The following is a 20,026-nucleotide window of genomic DNA, read 5'->3' on the forward strand; positions in this document are numbered from 1 at the left end:
AACTGAGTTAACTGGAGTAATTAAGGTTTTGTTGAATGAATTATATAGTCCTCCAGTATCAGATTGGTTGTTCGTTTGGATATATAACTACAATAGTCCTTCAAAAACTTATAACCTTGTAGATACACTTCTCCTTTTTTTGTTATACAATCAATTTCAGACTGTGTTGGTTATTAGTTGATTATTATTAAAGATTTGTAGCAATACTTTCTACGGTTCTAGTGATTTTGTATTATGCCTTTATATTTTTGGGACAGTGAGAGATGTGATTTTGATTTAAATTAACTTATTGTTAAGTTGTTAAACAATATAATTACATGATTTTTTAGTATGTTTATTTGTAAGGGACAGTTGTAACTACCTCAAAATTAAATTAGTTTTGTTCTATGCAAATAAAAGCTAAACTAATTATCATTAAAAATATATATAAAAATACAAGAAATAAATTAAAATTTCCAACCCAACTGAATAGGTTTTTTTATACTAAAAATAAAGTTTAAGTTAATTCAGTTTGTTTGGTTTGTTTGTTAGAAAAAATATTATCCATACCTTTTGATTTATCACAACAAAATTTTTATCAGTTCCATCACAAACTTTTTTCTTCAATTCAATTATTTTGTAAACGCGATTTTCAATAAACTGACGTTCAGCTTTCACTAACTTCTCTCTTTCTTCAGCAGACTTGTAAAAAAATCCTGAATTCACTTCACTAAAAACAAATTCAAAACACAGCAAAATTTATATACAATGCTTTAAATACTTAAACAAGTAAATCTGAATTGCATTCTTTTACCTTTTCTCATATTCTAGAGAGACATTACAAGTTAAAATGTATGCATTTCGAACGAGTTTCTTCATGTCTGGATGACGTGCACCATGATCCATAACTAGACCACGAATAAGAGAAGTATCTTGATCAGTCTTGTGTTGCATTTCCATGATCTCAACCATATGCAAATCAATTGGTGTGTTTGGCTGTTGAATAGCTAAGACTGCATCAACACACACCTATAATTGGAATATTTTCTTTATAAAATAAAACTGAGATATAGCAAGATTTTAGTAATTATTGAGAATTAAAAAGTGTTACAAAAAATATTTCTATAACAATATTATAGTATTTAAACCAAGAAATGGCATGAAAGAGAGAGGAACTATTTAATATACATTAATTTTAGTATATTTATTTACGCTTTGTTCCTGAAAAATGTATGGTAAATAATTAAAATGTTTTAATCACTTGATAAATATTTCTTATGGAAAAAATTCTGTGTTCCCAATCCAGAAGAAATTCATTCAAAATGATTATTGCAGTGTTACTTTGCAATGTGTTTATCAGCAAAAAAATAAAAAGCCTTTTCAAAGTTAAATATAGAAAATAAGATTAATTAATCTAAAAAATTATGTAATAAAACAGAATTTTGGAAACAATAGAAAATTTAATTATTTTATGAAAGACAGCATGTACGTACGTACATATAATTTCCATTGTTATCAAAATTTCACATCATCTCAAATGATAAAATTATGATTACTATATTATTTAAGAAGCCAAGTATAGAGCATACAAATGCATAAATTTATGAATCACCTCAAAAATAGTACAAATAAATATGGCATTTGTCCCATGATGCTTAAGCAGTTAAACAGTTGAGCAACTGTTACACATGGTAGCATACAAAAATGAACTTTGTAAGTGGACAAAAGCATAATGAACAAACTGAACAGTTCATAGTTCTAAATCAGATATCAAAACAGAAAATTTGGAGATTCAAATTTCTTTATATTCATGTAACAAATGTTCAGATAGCAAACCTGAACACACCTATAAAAGATATTTGATAGAAAGCTCTATCAAATATCTTTTATAGGTGTTTATCAAAGTTTATAAACAATACTTCTAACATCAAAACGTTTCACTTGACAATGGCTATCTGCTTAATTTACTGTTATATATTAATTTCAGTGTGAATGCATACATAGCAGTAAATTAAGCAAATAAATTTGTCAGAAAAATTATTCTTCTGTCTTTTTCAGGCATAAAATACAACCTGAAAAATACAAAAATTTAAATCATCTAAAGTCAGAGTACTCCAGGTTATCTTATGGAGACAAACATTCGAGGTTATACTAAGTAAGACAATTTGGTGAAAAATGAAAAACTAGTTGTTGCAGAAAATTATTGTTACTACATGGGATAATGGGTTAAAAGTCTGTTGAAATAAATATTTTAGGTTGAGGATTGAGTGTCGATATATAATGCAAGGCACCAGCATATGAAGATTGTACAACTAGCCATAATTTTGTCACTTCAGGCAAATCTGATATGCGGTAAAATCAGACCATAAACACAGGAAACAATATCGTAACTTGTACAAATAGGATTCAAACCCAGATCCTTAATATTAGTACAGCCCTTATTGTGTGGCCCTCTTGCCAACTGTTAATACTTTGTAAATACCTTTTCAGTTTTATATCCAAACACTCTTTGATGACACATAACTGGTACAATAAAACATAATATTGTAAATTACTTATTTCTCATAAGTGACATTAAAGACTATATTAGAAATGTATAAAAACAAATCTTAAGATGGTTACATGAAATTAACTAGAAAGATATTGCTCACAAACTAGTCCATATTCAAAACACAAGCTATGTTTCAGTTGAAATTCAACATCAATCTTCTTCATATATTGCATATTATAAAAAGTGTTTTTTTCTATTTTTATAAAAATGTTCTGTAAAATTTAAAAAACTTATCTAACCATATACCTCAGTTAAATGATCAGCCAATTCAGTATGCACTTTAGTGCGAAGAGATGTTCTTGCAACATTTACTAGCATGTCTCTATCCATTTCTTGAGTAATTTTCATTTGATCCAAAACTTCCAATGCTTTAGTTTTTGCTAAATCAAAGCCTTCAGTAAGAATTCGTGGATGAAGACCCTAATAGAAAATTTACATGTGTAAATTATTGATAGACTTATTGAATAATATATTTATTAATGCTTAAATTATTTGTATGTAAATGTTTAAACTGAGAATGTGAAATACAAATTGTCACAAAAATATATTTCAATGTTATACTATAAAGAAAATTACTTCTATGACTTACCTCAGAAATATACATATCTGCTTGTTTAAGTAATTCTCCTATGATCAACACCGTAGATGTTGTTCCATCTCCTACAATATCATTTTGAGCAGTAGATGCTCGAGCAATTAACGAAGCTGTTGGATGTTGAATTTGCTGAAAATAAGGAGATAAGTTAACTAAATTAATATTTTGAATATATTCAATAAGGTTTTATATTTCTTCATTGTTTGTCTATACTTAGAAATTGTTTTGTAAGAACAAAAATAAAAACAATGTCCGAGACCACCTTCAGAACAAATTACTGCATTTCAATTTTTTTTTTTACAGTATTCATTACTAAAAGAATCAATCTTCCTAAAAATTCATAAAAATTAATGTATATTTATACAGAAAATTATAATGTAAATCTTTCAAGTATATTTTAAAAATGCTTTAGGCTGGGTAAGCACATGAGTGATTTCACTGTGCCAAACCAGCACATAATCACATGAAATAACGATTTTGACAACATGATTCACAGTTAATTTCTATGCTATCTGGCAGAAAAGGAAAATATATCAAAAATGGATGATGATGATACAATCAGCTTTAGTGAAAGACTCAATAAATCAATGTTTTTTTTCTTTATTTTAATCATTTTTTATCTTTATTACCTTTTCATTCCTTTTATCTAAAATTTTCAGAAAATTGTAAACTATATCTATTAATTTTTGTTAGTATATTCATCCATTCAGCTAGTCTGTAGAAAATTATGTCAAATCATCTTATGCTAATTGGCTGCAGGGCTCCAATTTGAGGGTAATTTGTATCCAACTACACAATTTAGATACTCATTTTTTCTAGGTCAATGATGTGCAGACCTGAAAGCATTCAAATTACGTGGAAAAATCACTCATGTGAATACCCAGCTTTTAATGTAATGGTTGTTTTGTATTTCATTTATTCAACTATTTAATCTTTTCAAAACTTCACATTTCATTTCTCTTGCCCAATCTTTTCCCTCCTATATCCAAACTGTAAGTTGAGCCTCTGATCAGATCTAAGCTGTGACTTAACATAACCAATAGTTAACAATGGAGAAATATTCAAAATTTCACTTTTATTCAATAGAAATTTGTTTAATATAGTCATCCCCAGATGATTATAGCTTTATAAAATTTGTTCATTCATAACATGTAACATAGGTCTGTAAAAATTATAATAGAAGAGAAATTTAAAAGGATACTTTCATTACACTTTCATAATGGTTATAAGTGGTAAACAAGTACTGATTAAAGTATTAAATTATGTCACACGAATTGATGACATTTTACATTCATATTCAAAATAACAATCATAAGTCATTGTTAGTGGACCACATGATGTTATGAGGGGTGTTCAAATGAAAAGGTAATGAAACAACATTGTGGGTATAACTGAAGTATTTATTCAAAGTAATCACCAGAGGCCTGAGCACAACTATCCCACTGTTTAATGAGCCAAAGGATTCCCTGTTCCCAGAATTCCTGTGGCCATGACAAGAGCAAGTCTTCCACTGTATCCTTCAGTTCATCATCTGAGTTGAAGCACTTCCCTTTGAATGTTTTTTGAGCAGACCAAACAGATGGAAGTTGCAGGGCAACATGTCCGGGCTGTAGGGCGGATGCTCAAGCTTCTCCCATTTGAACTTGGCCATTACACTTTGTGTAACCCTGGAGATGTGTGGATGCGCATTATCGTGGAGCAGAATCACTCCCTCCATGACAGCCCAGGCCATTTGCTCTTGATGGACTTGTGTAGGCTACGGAGTGTCTCACAGTACATGTTGCTATTAATGATTTTTTGATGCTCGAGGAATTCAACGAGTATTGACACGATGTCCTCACATGCACTGCCTGCTTCTCTCCTGCTTCATATGTGGGTGCACGTGCATGACGCACAACCACACCAGACACTACATTCGCATTCCTAAATGTTTCACTATGGTATCCCAAAGCGGCATATTCCCATTTCAACCAGTTTGGTTGTGACAACGTTTTGTACCTTTTCATTTGAATACCCCTTGTATTTCATGCTTCAATAATGTTTTTAATTATGCTACTCAATAATATCAATTTAAACGAACTTTGTTGATAACAAGTGTTTAATTTAAACATTTTAAACATTAAAATAGGAGTTTAACTTAATGTTTAAAATACCTTTATGACAACAACATGATACAGCATTAAAAGAAAAGTTATTGTATGCAGAAGTAAGTGGAAACAGCCACCAAACATTACCTGTCCCCACAGCATTTGTATTGCTTTTCTAAACTTGTTACTAATGAAATTTAATAAAACTAATTATTTAAAAACTTCTTCTTTCATAAAAATTAGCTTACCACAAATTTAAAATCAAAATCTGAGTATTAGAATTGAGGAAATATTCTATGTACCTTTCTGCAGGAAATTATGATAGAGAACAATGTCAATTGTTCACAAATTCAGCAAACCTTTGTACATAGCCAAACTTCAAGATTACATTCAATTCTCTTCTGAGATTAATTGGTCTGAGTTGGAAATACAGCAAGTGAGGATGACACAGAAATGATACATGTACTGTACAACAACAATTCTTTCTCAGTTAAGACTGTTTTTTCACTGTAACAATTTAAACAACTTGAATTCAATGATTAGGAAAATTTAGAAATGAATTCAAACTTGAAAGAAATTCTATCAAATCTACATTTTAGGAAGAGGTTTTAACTGTAAACTATTCTTAAGCTGTAAAAGTTCTCTTCATTCTAAAGTTGAAAAAAAGTGTCTTTGTGCAGTTTCCATAATATAGAATATCATCATGACTTTTGAAACAAAAAATAGCTAAAAGTGATCAGCTATCTAAAGAAAGATTAGAAAGTATAGTAATGTCTAATCAAAATTTCAGCCAGACTTTCTGTAATTGACCCTGTGTTATAAAGAATGATGCAATTAAAGCTATACCTAACTTGAATCTGCATCTAAAGAATATGTCAGCATTGCAGTTTTAATTACATTCATCTATAAAAGTATTGAAAAACTATTACAGATATTGATAAATCATGGCTTTGATGACATTTTACATTCCAGGATTGAATCTGGATGTGCAACCCAAGGAATTTTTAATATGCAATCTGTTTTGGATGTCAAGCTATCTCTCACCATAGCAGATATATATATATATATATATATCATCTTAGTAACCAGAGGGCAGAAAAAAAGAAAATAATAATAATAATAATGTTTATAAGCACAAATAATCAGTAATATGCATTATATTTACCATTTCATGTAAAAGAACATTTCCATCTTTTGTTATTTTGATGTCTCCAGCTCCAGACACTAACCTGCAAAAATCAATAATGGAAACGTCAGTTAATCATCATAACCATTATTATATGATACAAACTAAGAAGTTCTATAGACATCTATTATTTCATATTTAATCTTTCCACCTGAATTTTTGCTAAAACCAATAACAAGTTTACTGCAATATCTTCCAATAAATCTTAACCCATTTCCTCCGTGGATTGAAATTTTTAATGTATTTGAAAATATGAGTTTAAGAACCAATAATATATTTATTTGAAATGATTTAATTTACTGTTTTCGTTTGTCTTCTTCGGAAAATATTTTGAATAGTCTTATTCAGTTTCTTGATTTTTTTAATTATTCTTTAAAAATATTTAAAAAGAATATTTAATTATTCACAATAAACAAAAATATATAAAACAGTCTATTGGCATTACTGGTAAATACATTTAATTAAAGAGTACAAGCACTTTCAACAGTATATAACAGTCTTCTTCAGATAATATGGTGGATGGAACATTATAAATCTAGAGATAGAACATATCTTCAAATTGCACTTTACGCACAAGCATGGAACATAAAAATTTCAAAAATACAAAAATTGTATGCTATTACAAAATAAACGTAATATATGATGGCAATGGTTAACAAAAATAACAGAATTAATATACACAGAAATAATTGTTAAGAGCGTAAAGAAAATTTAAAAACACTGGAGCCCCCTTGTTACCAGTATGTTCTTGTCACGTAACTGAGTGACCTACAGTTTTAGCAAGTTGAACAGTGTGACCCACAGCTCTGGAATATTAAGTGTGGGGAGTTGCATGGGAACATTGATGTAATAAACAGACTCCCAAACAAACAAGATTCTCCTATTCCCCACAGCATTTTACCCAGCAAAAGTTGTAACCAAAGATGATCAAAGTTATATTCCATCACTTTTTTTGGCTAGTTCTGTTGAACATCTCCTATGTGTAATATCTTCACGATGCTCTGCGAGATGGGCATGAAGCATTTTGGTAGTGGCACCTATATACATATAATAAATTTGACCCAGTTAGTGAATTCGTAAAGGTAAAGTATAAACTCTAGACTTTTCAAAAAGTGTAACACTCGTCTCTATCATTGCAAAGTATTTTATGCAATGTGGGCTGGGGAGTTAGTGGTAGTATATACCTGAATTTTCTAAAGGCTCGGCATATACGTAAAGAAGAGGGGCCCAGGTACAGGATGGCTGGTGACACAAACACAGTTCCTTCTTAAGAAATAAAGTGGACCGGGGAAATAATGCATTTTTTACCTAATTGACCAAATAATTAAACTTGGCGAGAGAATATACAGCCCTGCACACTGCTAATTTAATGTGGGCCAGCTCTTCATCTCCCAACTGCTCATGGATAACACTTTTTTGTACCCATCATCAGTTGGGATGAAAGGTACAAAAAAGCCCTATGTATAAGCACTAATGGCCAAATTTTTGGAGCTGGTAGGCTGGAAAACAGTGGAAGGGATAATTAAGGCGGTTCAATAAATTTGTGAAAAAGAGATAAGTCCAATGAGAGATCTGTACACAAGTAAATCCAAGAAAGAGATCTTATTTTCCTCTTTAGTAAATGAGATGGTTGGGAGAACAGCTGACAAGAATGTTTAAATTGAAGTAACTCGCCCTCCAAGCCATCCCAAGCTAGCAGTACATCATCCACATACAACAGATATAAAAGATGTAATGTATATAAAGTGAGGATCAAAACACTTTGAATTGTATGGCTCTCATAATTAACTCAGCTAAAATAGCCAAGAGAGACAAGCCTATAAGCACTCAATGTTTCTGCAAATAAAAACCACCATTGAGACAGAAATAATTATTAGTTACAGATATATGTTTAAATATATGTAAAATATGTTTAATTAACTACATTTAGTTATTTTCAAACTAAATGAAGTTAATTAAACATATTTTCCAGTAATGCCATAGATAATTTTTATTTTTGTTAATTTTTAGTAAGTGGCATCCCTTGTTGCTTTTATCTCATTATTTAATCATTCTTTTTAAATATTTTTCAAACTTTAGAAATTCACATTTTCTTTGGTGTATTTGACAATTACTACTACCAATTTAGAAAATTATACAGATATGAATCTATTCTAAACATTTCAAATTTTGTCCAATCAGACACTGATCAAGAATGTACTATTTTTTCCCGACTGTGTTGCAAAAGCATATACAAAATTCATTTTGCAACATTCGTATAGATTTAAATTATTTTTATAATTCCAAATTATCGTAGTAAATTTTTACACAATAATCATCAGCTCATTTAATAATCTTATGTCAATGAAAATATAATTAGATGAGCTGATTTCTATTCATAAATACAAAATTATGTTTGTTCATTCTTTATACATTTTGACACAGTTTAAGCAGATGCAATAAGACTTTGCCAAGATCATTCTCTCATCCAGGCACTGGTAAATAACTATTTTTACTCAAATTAACTTCAATCCAACTGCAAAAGTTCCCTTTCTATTTGAACATCAGGACTGTGGCATTCAAACAGGAAAATGAAATAATAATATAAAGTTACCAGAGAGAACAATGTTTTTAGAGGTTTTGAGAATGCCAAATTTACATATTTAGTCCTTTCTTTTACAAAAATTGATTGGCTGGCTGATTACTTCATATTCAACTGTAAATTGTACATCAGTTAATTGTAGAAAATAACCAATATCTTAATATTATTTTCATTTTAATATCTGTTGCTACTTTTTGCTGGGCAACACTGCACATATCTGCTAACATATTAATAATCCAGCTTTACCTTTGTAAACCATTTTTTTATTGGTAGAACATACATTTCTATTGAATTTTAGCAATTCAAATTTTTCTTCAAATAATCTGTTAACTGTGCCATTTTTATTTTTGTCATTATTGTTTGCCAAAATCAGTAATTTTTTCAAAAACTAGATGATGAAGGTAAATGATTATTTTTCTTATCATTTGATAAGTCTTAACACAAAGTATTGCATTTCGCAGTGTACTTTAGTTGCTTTTAAACAGATGTAGTATCAGGAGAAAGTGACTTTCTTGAATGTAAATCAAAACTATTATAAAATTATATCTCAAATACAACATTGTCAATAAAAATAATGTTATCCACAATAGAAGACATTTTGCATCACAATTATACATTTTGAGCAAATTGCATAAAGCTGGTATTAGCTTGCTGCAACAGCGAGAACTTGAAAGTTTGCATTTTGGATTAGGGACAACTGGCCAAATTATTTGGAGAGTTTATTTTTTCATCTTTGACTCTGATCCTGTGGGCCATAAGAGGACCTGGAAGTTGTATAGATTGCACCCTATGGAATTTTGGGACTGAGTATATATCTTAACTCGGGACCGAGATGAGTTTGATACCCTACTTTCAGACTGAAGACCGAAACTAAAAAAGTTGTCCACTGCTTGTAGTTCAGTATACATTTCCTTTTTTTTTTTCTTTTGTTCAAGAACTACTATGAATCAATAACTAGTGATATTAAACACTGGGCGGCCTGCCGGCAGCTCCCCTCCAGGAGAAGGAGTCCATCAAGAGCACAAACAGTCGAATGCCACCTACTGGAAAACTCTAAAATGGCATAGAATGCATTGTAAAAGGCAAGAAATTGTAAATATGATAACTTTCTTATTGTTGGTCTCCGGTCCAAAAGTAGGGTATCGTTGAACTCTCTCGGTTCCGAGTTAAGATATATACTCAAAGTCCCAAAATTCCATAGGGTGCAATCTATACAACAGCCGAGGACCTTTTTCCATACCATCACGTATTTAGCCAGGCCCTCCAGGCTCTCGACAGAGGAAGCTAAGTGACAAGGCCCAACATATTTGAAATAATTCCAGAAATTTTAATGGACAGTATTTGCCTGGATTTGATCACTGATCCCCAGAGTGATAGCTTAGCCTTAACTGCTTCAATCATCTAGCAGCCAGAAGTGCTTGAATCTTTGATGGACTTCGTGGATTCAAGCACTTATAGGTTTGTCAGGAAACAAGAAAGGATCAAACACGTACAGATAAAATCTCCACGTAATTTTTGAGGATCCAATCCAAATTCAAACGCGATTCTGTTAGCAGGTTGATGTCTATTTCTGCCCACCCATCTTCGATGTATGAGGGTGTAACATTACACATCAGTAGAATAAAGTACAAAAAATGTAAATATTAATTTAATTAATGAATTATAAATAATAATCATCTTTTAAACTTAAACATCCTTTAAATTTGTGCATTAAATCTATGTAATTAAGAAAAATTATATCATCAATTAGATCTAAATATTAAAGTTCATTTGAATATTGGATTTTATGAATAAGCAATTTTTAAAAAATACCTTTAAACTAAAGAGCAGTTTCTTAATAAGTTATTTATATTTCGAATAATAATAATAAAATACAGATTTTGGCTAGAAATCTTTTTTACAGAATTTTCCTCAGAATAACGAAACACGTGTCGAGAACAAGGAGAGGCTTAGCTTCATGCCGGTCAACTACTTACATTTTCATAGTTCCCTTCGGTCCTAAATTGGTTTTAAGAACATCCTGTAGACCTCTAGCCGCACTTATATTAACTGCTAAAGCTTGAGCGTGTCTAGCAATTTCGGCTTTAGGATTTAATGCAATAACAGCAGCCATTCTCCTGATTGATTCTAGTTCTTTCTCTGACTATTTGGTAAAACGATCGCTAGACGGCAGATTGACTCATTTGAGACAGCGCCACCTAAGTTATTTTGAAAATCGAATAAAGTTTTGAATTATAAAAATTCTCTTTATAAATTTATTATTGTATTTTTTTTTATTCGTCAAATTTTTATCATAATTTTATCAACATTTTGTTCAAACTTGATTGAAAATCCAATCAATGATGATGCGGAATAATACTTTTTTTTTTTTTACTCTTTCCACCCTGTGGGAACTAAGAGGGCCTCTTTTAGAAGGCCCATTATGGTTCGGCTAAACCCACAATGGGGCGGCGGGTTGTGACGGACTGGGACCGGCATATCCGGAAGGATCACCATCTGAAAAATTTCTAGGGATTTTTCGACCCGTTCGGATTCGATCCCGGATGCCCCAGAACGGTAGGCTGCCACCTTGACCGCTCGGCCATCCCGTCGTCCATCCCGGATATGTCACCCTCATTTTCGGCCTGGTCAAATACGTGATGGGCATAGTTACAGCCCAAAGGCAGAAAGAATTTTTAAAAGAAATTGAATTTATCATTTAAAAAAACTATTGTACAAAATACTAAAGCGGTAAAAGCAGGCTCCACGGAGAAAAAAAATTACACCAATGAAAAAAATTAATTTTGAAATTTCATTATTTTTCTTAATTTTAAAATTTTAGCTAATTTCATAAAATTGCGTACGCGACGTATTTATTAAGAAGTTTAAGAAAATATCTTATTATATAATAAATAATAAACTTTTTATAATAAAATAAAAAATAACAAACGTATTAACTGAACAAAGAATAAAACAAAGACATCAGACTCGCGCGCCTTCCTTTTGCCAGCCAATGTAAAGTACGATATTTTTATGTTAAATAAATTATAATTACACTATGATAAAAATTATATTAATAAAGAAAAAAAATAATTTTAAAACATTTTAAACTTGGCAAATAAAAAATTATAAAAAAAATAAATAAATAAATAAAAATTGAAAATAAAATACACACTTAATTTTGAAATTTAATTTTACAATTTTAAAATTAATAATGTTTAAATGAATAATTCAAAATTAAAATTAATAAATTAGAAAATTAAAAATTACATTAAGATCATAAACATTATTTTCAAATTAAAACAGCGTTGGCTGCCGAATAACTCTAACGGTTTTTCAAATTTAAAGCGTTTATTAATCTTCTGAAATAGGTACTTTGCTTTATTTAATATTTATAATTTTAATCAAATATTCAGAAACTATTATAATCATGCCATATTATATTATTTATACAATATTTTATAATTAATGACGGACCTTTCAATTTGCCCGTCCGAATTCGATTCCGGATCCCCAGAGAGGCAGGCTGCCATCTTAACTATACTTGGTACAAGGTTTATGAATTCTAACGTTAATATTGTATTCATTTTTATCTTTAAGAGTCATTTAAGCGTTTTTTTACATTTGTTCAGGTTTTCTCAAATATATTTACGACTGTATATTTCATACAGCTGAACGATACTGAATAATAAATACTCTATTCGAGTAAATCATGTGTGAAGACGAAGTTTCAGCTCTTGTCGTAGACAATGGATCTGGAATATGTAAAGCTGGATTCGCGGGTGATGATGCTCCCCGAGCTGTTTTTCCTTCAATAGTTGGAAGACCACGTCATCAGGCAGGTTTATATTTGAATAACAGATTTTCTAGTTTCTCTTCAATGAAAAATGCTTTCAAAGGTTTAAACTTTATTATTAATTTAGAGGCAGGGTGCACTCTGCCTCTAAAACCGAGTACACAATTATCGGTATACCTGCCAGGTAAGTGCTCGCTGCAAAACAACCGATAAGCGTTATATTTTCTTCTCACCTTTTTCCTTTAACGTGGGTCTTTCGTAAAAGCAAAGTAGCTAAAGTGGACGGTACTTGATTAGAAATAAAAATGCAAACCTGTTTTTAATCAGAAAAACAGAATTAGTGGTTTACATATTGAAAGCACTTTTCGATAAAATAGTAATTATATACGTACTATTAGTTTGTTGCTTTTATATTTGAAATAAAACTAAAATTTGAAAGTATAAAATAAACGAACGATTACTTTAAATGTATTTAATTATAATAAAACCTTTTTCAAAGGGAATAATGGTTGGTATGGGTCAAAAAGATAGCTATGTAGGTGACGAAGCTCAGAGTAAAAGAGGAATTCTGACTTTAAAGTATCCCATCGAGCATGGAATAGTAACCAATTGGGACGACATGGAAAAAATATGGCATCATACATTTTACAACGAATTAAGAGTTGCACCCGAAGAACATCCAGTCCTTTTAACAGAAGCACCTTTAAATCCCAAGGCAAACAGAGAAAAAATGACTCAAGTAAATTATTTATTATTCATAGCTTTATACTTTAGTTTATAAAAACATATCATAAATGTTTACATCATGTAATATATATATATATATATATATATATATATATATATATTTATCATAATATCTAATATATATCTATATATATAATATATAATATATAATAATATCTATATATATCTAAATAATATATATATATATATATTATTTAGATATTAAAATCATTTTGAATTATTCGTTAATTATAATATTTTCATTTTATCAATGATTAACTGAGAACCAAAAGTAATATATCCGTTTTTAAAAAAAGAATAATCTGAAATTCTGATAGGCCTTGAAATATTCATGAAGACATTTCTTTAAAAATTATTATAGATACAGAAACAAAGTTTAAAAGCATTAAACGTAAAAAAATAAAAATAATAATAAGTAAACCTGATAATTTCAAAAAAATATTTAAATTACTTTTTTTGTTAAACACAGATTATGTTTGAAACATTCAATACACCAGCCATGTATGTTGGAATTCAAGCAGTTTTATCGCTTTATGCTTCTGGAAGAACAACTGGTATAGTTATGGATTCTGGTGATGGAGTATCTCATACTGTTCCAATATATGAAGGTTATGCTTTGCCTCATGCTATAATTCGATTAGATTTAGCCGGACGAGATTTAACTGATTATTTAATGAAAATTTTAACAGAACGTGGATATTCTTTTACAACAACTGGTAAGTTAGTCAAATAGTTTAGGGATGATTATGTTTTCTTAATTTTCTAAGTTTAAAATTAAAAGGGACTATTAAAAAATAACAATGTTTATAAAATTAATTCGTTGCACCGTACTCCAAACATGTTAATAATGTGTCTGGAGATAGTTCAATAGAAATTATGGCAACATCAAGAAAATATTGCCACAATTTATTACATACTAAGTAACTAAATAAAAATAAACCTTTAAACCTTTTGCGCATCTCAGATTTAAAACAATAACTTAGTTTTATTCTTAAATTATTCCAGCAGAGAGAGAAATAGTGCGAGATGTTAAAGAGAAGCTCTGCTATGTTGCTTTGGATTTTGAACAAGAGATGGCAAATTCTGCCGTATCATCAACTATTGAAAAATCTTATGAATTACCAGATGGCCAAGTGATAACAATTGGAAGTGAAAGGTTCCGTTGTCCCGAAGCACTTTTTAAACCGTCTTTTCTCGGTATGGAAAGTTCTGGAATACACGAAACAACTTATCTCTCCATTATGAAATGTGATATTGATATTCGTAAAGATTTGTACGCTAACACCGTATTATCCGGAGGCACTACAATGTATCCAGGTATTGCCGATCGTATCCAGAAAGAAATAACGGCTCTGGCACCGACAACCATGAAAATTAAAGTAATTGCTCCACCGGAAAGAAAATATTCGGTGTGGATTGGTGGTTCGATTTTATCTTCTCTGTCAACTTTTCAGCAAATGTGGATATCGAAACAGGAATATGATGAATCAGGACCATGCATTGTGCATCGCAAATGTTTTTAAGTTATGTTTGATTTTCTTACAATGTTTTTGTTCTATCCGTATTCTATTCAGATATAAACAAAGATACATACTGATACACTTGCGTTTTATTTAATTGTAATTACGATTTTTACTTGCTTATTAATGTTGTTGTTTTTGATTATAAAAAGTAAATTTTATTTGATTTTAATATTCAATTTCTAAATAAATATGCTTCTACTAAATAATTTGTTAACAAATAAATTAAAATAATAGAAAAATATATTTTTGTCGATTTAATTTTACTAAATACTTGTTTTTATTTTCCCGGCTGTTAGGTATACATAACAAGGACCCCTGAAACTGAAAAAAAACTAGAAACAAAAGAAGGGGGAATTCCGTGGATATGTATTTTCGCGTCTAATTCCTTTAATATCAGGATAGGGTAAAGATTAAGAAATCAAATTTGGGATGATAGCTTATAAAGGGCATTGATGTTATTAAATTTTCGTAGTTAAAGGTCGACGGGGTGGAAGATAGAGTAGTGTCATGTCTCGAGAGGGGTCGGACTTAATGAAGATTTTACTCATTAACATTTATAAATTTTTATAAAATCCCTACCCTCAAAATTAAGCAACTCATTGCTTTATTTTTTGACAAATATATCGTAATATATTTTTATAATTTTTAAACATTTATCTTTATTAGCAAAGATACAAAGATTTAAACATTATGGCATTGTACAATCCTTTATATATATGACAGTTTGTAAATGTATATTCAAATATATTATATAAATTAAATGTCATAAAAACACAAATTTTAATCATAAAAAAATTAAAAATCCGGATCTAAATCATTTTAAACATAATTTTTTTTTTTTTTGTTGTTGAGATTCTTATAAAATACAAACGTCATGACATCTATTTATTATTATTCATAAAAAGATGGTATTTCATGTTACAATTCATTGAATTGTGATAAAGAAAAAAAATTCTCTTCCACAAGTTTTTAAATGTTAAGTTTTAGTTCTTTTAGTTTCCGAGAATCTGTAAACTGAATACAGGCTTTTTACCACTAGCAATTAGTTGATTAATAAAACGTTGTAAAGTACAGATGAAAAACCTATTAATGAATGAACCTCTGGCTTTATATATGACAGAGGGAAAGTATGATACTTGGTCAAAAAATGACCCCCTGAAGATTTTTACACTTTTGCACTCGGAGAACTTTAAAACATCGAGAAATGCAAAAGAAAAGTTTAGAGTTTTTTTTTTTTTTTTTTTTTTTTTGTATCTATGGATGTTAGTATGCGGAAGAACGATTTTGTTCACCGTCCTTGATGCTTAAATTCTGTTCTTGAAACAAAAGTTGGCCTCTCTCTCTCTCTCTCTGTCTTTCAATGGTCGTGCTCTTTCTCTAAATAAAACCCCTTCAAATGTATGAACTGAGTTATCAGTTTCAGTGGCGTGCCGTGACATTTGATGATAGGGAAGCTGTGTTACCATAAAAATTTTAAACAAATACTGGAAAATGACAGAAATAAAAAATTTGTTTATTTTAATTCTAAAATAGATAATTGACACGAAACAAAGATATAAAAACTTGTTTTATTATTTTTTATAAACTAACTCTATTCGATGTCGTTAATTACTTTATCATCGTCGTCGATTCCATCAAAGTATTTAAAAGCTTTATTTCTATCGAAAGTAACGCTAATGACAATCTTTTTTCTGACTGTGTTCCTCACCAATGTATAAATTCGCTTCGTGGTCGAAAAACTGCGCTCAACACACGCACTGGTAGATGGTACCGTAAAAATTAATGATATTAAATCATACAATTCGTTTAGTACATCTCTGTTCGGATCGTCATTAATTATAATGTTTTTTTATGTCTAAGAGTGACTTGCTAGTATAGTCTGGATGCGAATATAAATATTGCAATTCACTACGTAATTTAGATAAATCAAAAAATTCTCCATTAAAATTTACTTAAAGAATTAAAAATCGCTTCGGAAATTGTTTTACATAATATTTAAAATTATTAACATCTAAAAGTGATAAAAATTGTAAAAGATTTTGTCTGAAAATCTGTCAATATAATTATAATTAAAAGAAAATAATAATTAAATATAGCTTTGTAAAGAAACGTACAGTACATAAAAATAACATAAAATATTGTTTACTTTTTAAATCTTAAAAACAATGCACTTAGTCAAATAGCTTCCTACCAGTGGCTAATGGATGGAATCATTGAAAGCGTTATATGATCTATTGATGGGTAGCATTCACCCAAGGTCCTAGATTATATAATTAGATCATATATAATCTAGGGCATTGGCATCCAGCAGCTAAACCGCGAGGTTGGTGCTCTGTAAAGCGTGCGCGAATGCCTGTAATCTGACTGCTTTGCACGATTTAGGTATATTCACCGTGGCTGTCCCGTATTCGACAATACGACGCTTCCATTGGGAATATGCATATACGAATTTATATTTGAATCTTATAATTTTTTTCACATGTATAGAAATTTGTAATAAAATACATAATGCGGTTATAATAAAATATTAATTTAAAGTAATTCAAAGTACGTTAAAATATGAAAATAATCGCTATACGATATGTATTCATATTTTAGAAAATACAAGGGAAGCGGCGTTTCCACAGCTTCCATGGACGGCACTCCACTGATCAGTTTCCAATAACAATAAAATCGGAATTATTTATTGTGACATTTACACAATGTCTGGCAGCAAATTTTTAATATTTTAATTTAAAAATTAATCGGAGCCTCCGTCTCCTAAACTTTCCATATCTGGCCTGGATTTTCATCTAACTCAGTTCTCGAGATTAATGGAAAAATGAACGCCAGGAGAATTTACAGGTACGCAATTTGAAAATGAAGCCCAATAAAGTTCGGTTGGTGTCATCCAGACGAAATCAAAGGATTATTTCAACTTGTTATAAGACACTACTCTGGTGTCAAAAACGTTTTTGACACCAGAATTTTTGAAGCAGTGAAAAATGAATAAAAACCTCGTCTTATCTGCGAGTAAATACGGTATAAGAATTTTTTGTTTTAACTCAAAAAATTAAATAATTTTTCGATGAAACGAAAATTATTTAATTTTAAGGTCTAAATGGTTTGTAAATAGAGAGATTGAGACGCAAGTACAAACGTTAAACTTGTACGGCAAGCAGAAGTACACGTTTGACGTTTTAAGTCCAAGTAAAAGATTTCAGGAACTGGTTCACAACATCACGTGACTCAGTGAACGTCACGCATTGACTCAGGGGAAATTTGTTGAAAAAAATGGCATTTAACATTGAAAGTTACCAGCAAAGGTAAATAAACAAATTAAACTATTTTAAAGTATTTATGGCGTTTGGAATGTCGAGCATGATTCCACTGACTTTCCAAACACAATTGTCAAACTTCTAGCTTACAGGAAAGCAGCGCTGAACGTCCGACGTACACGTTTTCGCGTTTGAAACTTCGGCCTCAACCTCGCTAATATAAAGTATACCCGTCTTTGTATTTGTCGTACGATATATTTTGTAGATTTTTGATGGTGAATACATTCAGTATCTTCGAATAACGAGATATAATCCGGAGTATAGGGTTTAGAATCATTTGATTGTCTTTTGATAAACATATGTAATTTAAATTATAATTTTTAAAATTAAAAGGATTACGCTTCACATTTCCGTTAGATGCTGAATTAGAAACTAATCCGAGTTATTCTATAAGGTAGTTGACCTATAACGACGTTTTATATACTTGTAGACTGAATCCCACTACTTAACGTGAAGACTTTTACATCGGTGTGGGGAAATGTATCTTTATTATACTGGTTTGTAAAGCTATTTCAATCCTAATTTGAGGTGATGAACTAACGTCTACTTTATTAATTTTCAACGATGCATTTTTAATAATTTTATATCTTCGTTATTCGCCATTAGTGCAAAACTCTCTTTAGATCTAATTTAACTCTTAAGTCCACGTCGTTTGTTAAAAGCTTAGGCTGATTCGCTAAATCGATATGAAGACGCCCGATTAAATCTATTATTCTACTTTCTTTGCTAATGTTAAATCTTTTAACTAATCCATGGTTATTATTTTCATCTAATGGATTTATCGAATCCATTTGTCCTGCAGTATAGGCCTATGAAAAACCCTTCTCTCACCACACGGCCGGCCACTGTAGGCCTGGCCGAACCTACGACAGGCATAGAAAATAGGTCTTATAGCAGAGAATCAATAATGAAAAAGATCACATTACTTCAGTATTAATTAATTTTAAATTACTTTTATTATATATCAAATTGCCACAGAAGAGGCGACAGCTTGAATATCTGTAGATATAAATTTTTATTAACAAATAGAGTACACTGTTTTGCAATGAACATTGTTTTATAATTCTTTTTCACAATTCCATAAGGTTATTACATTATAAATTTCTATTAACTACTAATTCAACAATATGTAAACACGACAATTTTTCATGACTATAAATTATACTTTAATTAATAATGAAATTAATCAACGTACTTAAAACACAATCTATAATTATTCTTCATGCTTCGTTTTCTACAATTTTACAATGTTTTAATCGTATTTTATTTTATCATTAGAAATATCAAAATTGAGAATTATTATACGTGTGATATTATACCCTTTGGTGGCTTTTACTAATAATCAGAATCTCGTAAATCTACGAGTCAGACCTTTAACTAAAGTTGAAAAAGTTTCAGAACCAATTTTATCTAGAACAGGCTCCAAGAGACTGTTCAAATTTTCTTCTGTCTTGCGAATTTCTTGTTCGCTGCACTCTTTTACAGCCCATTCTACTATTTTCTCACCTAAGAATTTGTTACAGGCATTTATTTTTAAAAAACATTCACTTATCTTCATTATAGATTCCAGATTCATGTTCAAGAAATATTCCGATCGAAGACATGCTTCTGGATTTCGCTTTATGATTTCTTGACATTTCTCTTCTAATTCTTTCAGTTCCATAAGAATCGAATATTCAAACACT

At 30.1% G+C, this 20,026-nt stretch overlaps 2 protein-coding genes across 2 annotated transcripts; one reads left to right on the top strand and one right to left on the bottom strand.

Annotated features, from left to right (window-relative positions):
* Window positions 1-501: 501 nt before the first annotated feature.
* LOC136971039 (T-complex protein 1 subunit zeta-like) lies at window positions 502-11,153 on the bottom strand. Its single transcript, XM_067265530.1, has 6 exons — window positions 10,956-11,153; window positions 6,378-6,441; window positions 3,120-3,254; window positions 2,777-2,950; window positions 794-1,008; window positions 502-709 (listed from the first exon to the last, which is right to left on the bottom strand). Exons 1-6 carry the CDS (start codon window positions 11,090-11,092, stop codon window positions 502-504), a joined length of 933 nt encoding a protein of 310 aa, XP_067121631.1. The 5' UTR covers window positions 11,093-11,153.
* A 1,105-nt stretch (window positions 11,154-12,258) lies between these two features.
* LOC136971040 (actin-3-like) lies at window positions 12,259-15,035 on the top strand. The gene is made up of 5 exons (XM_067265531.1): window positions 12,259-12,317; window positions 12,628-12,796; window positions 13,254-13,493; window positions 13,971-14,217; window positions 14,507-15,035. The coding sequence occupies exons 2-5, from the start codon at window positions 12,671-12,673 to the stop codon at window positions 15,022-15,024; spliced, it is 1,131 nt and encodes a 376-aa protein (XP_067121632.1). The 5' UTR covers window positions 12,259-12,317; window positions 12,628-12,670; the 3' UTR covers window positions 15,025-15,035.
* The last annotated feature ends 4,991 nt before the right edge of the window (window positions 15,036-20,026 follow it).

The sequence above is a fragment of the Centruroides vittatus genome, unplaced genomic scaffold (assembly GCF_030686945.1).
Source record: "Centruroides vittatus isolate TY-2023 unplaced genomic scaffold, ASM3068694v2 contig_2282, whole genome shotgun sequence".
Taxonomy (NCBI): Eukaryota; Metazoa; Arthropoda; class Arachnida; order Scorpiones; family Buthidae; genus Centruroides; species Centruroides vittatus.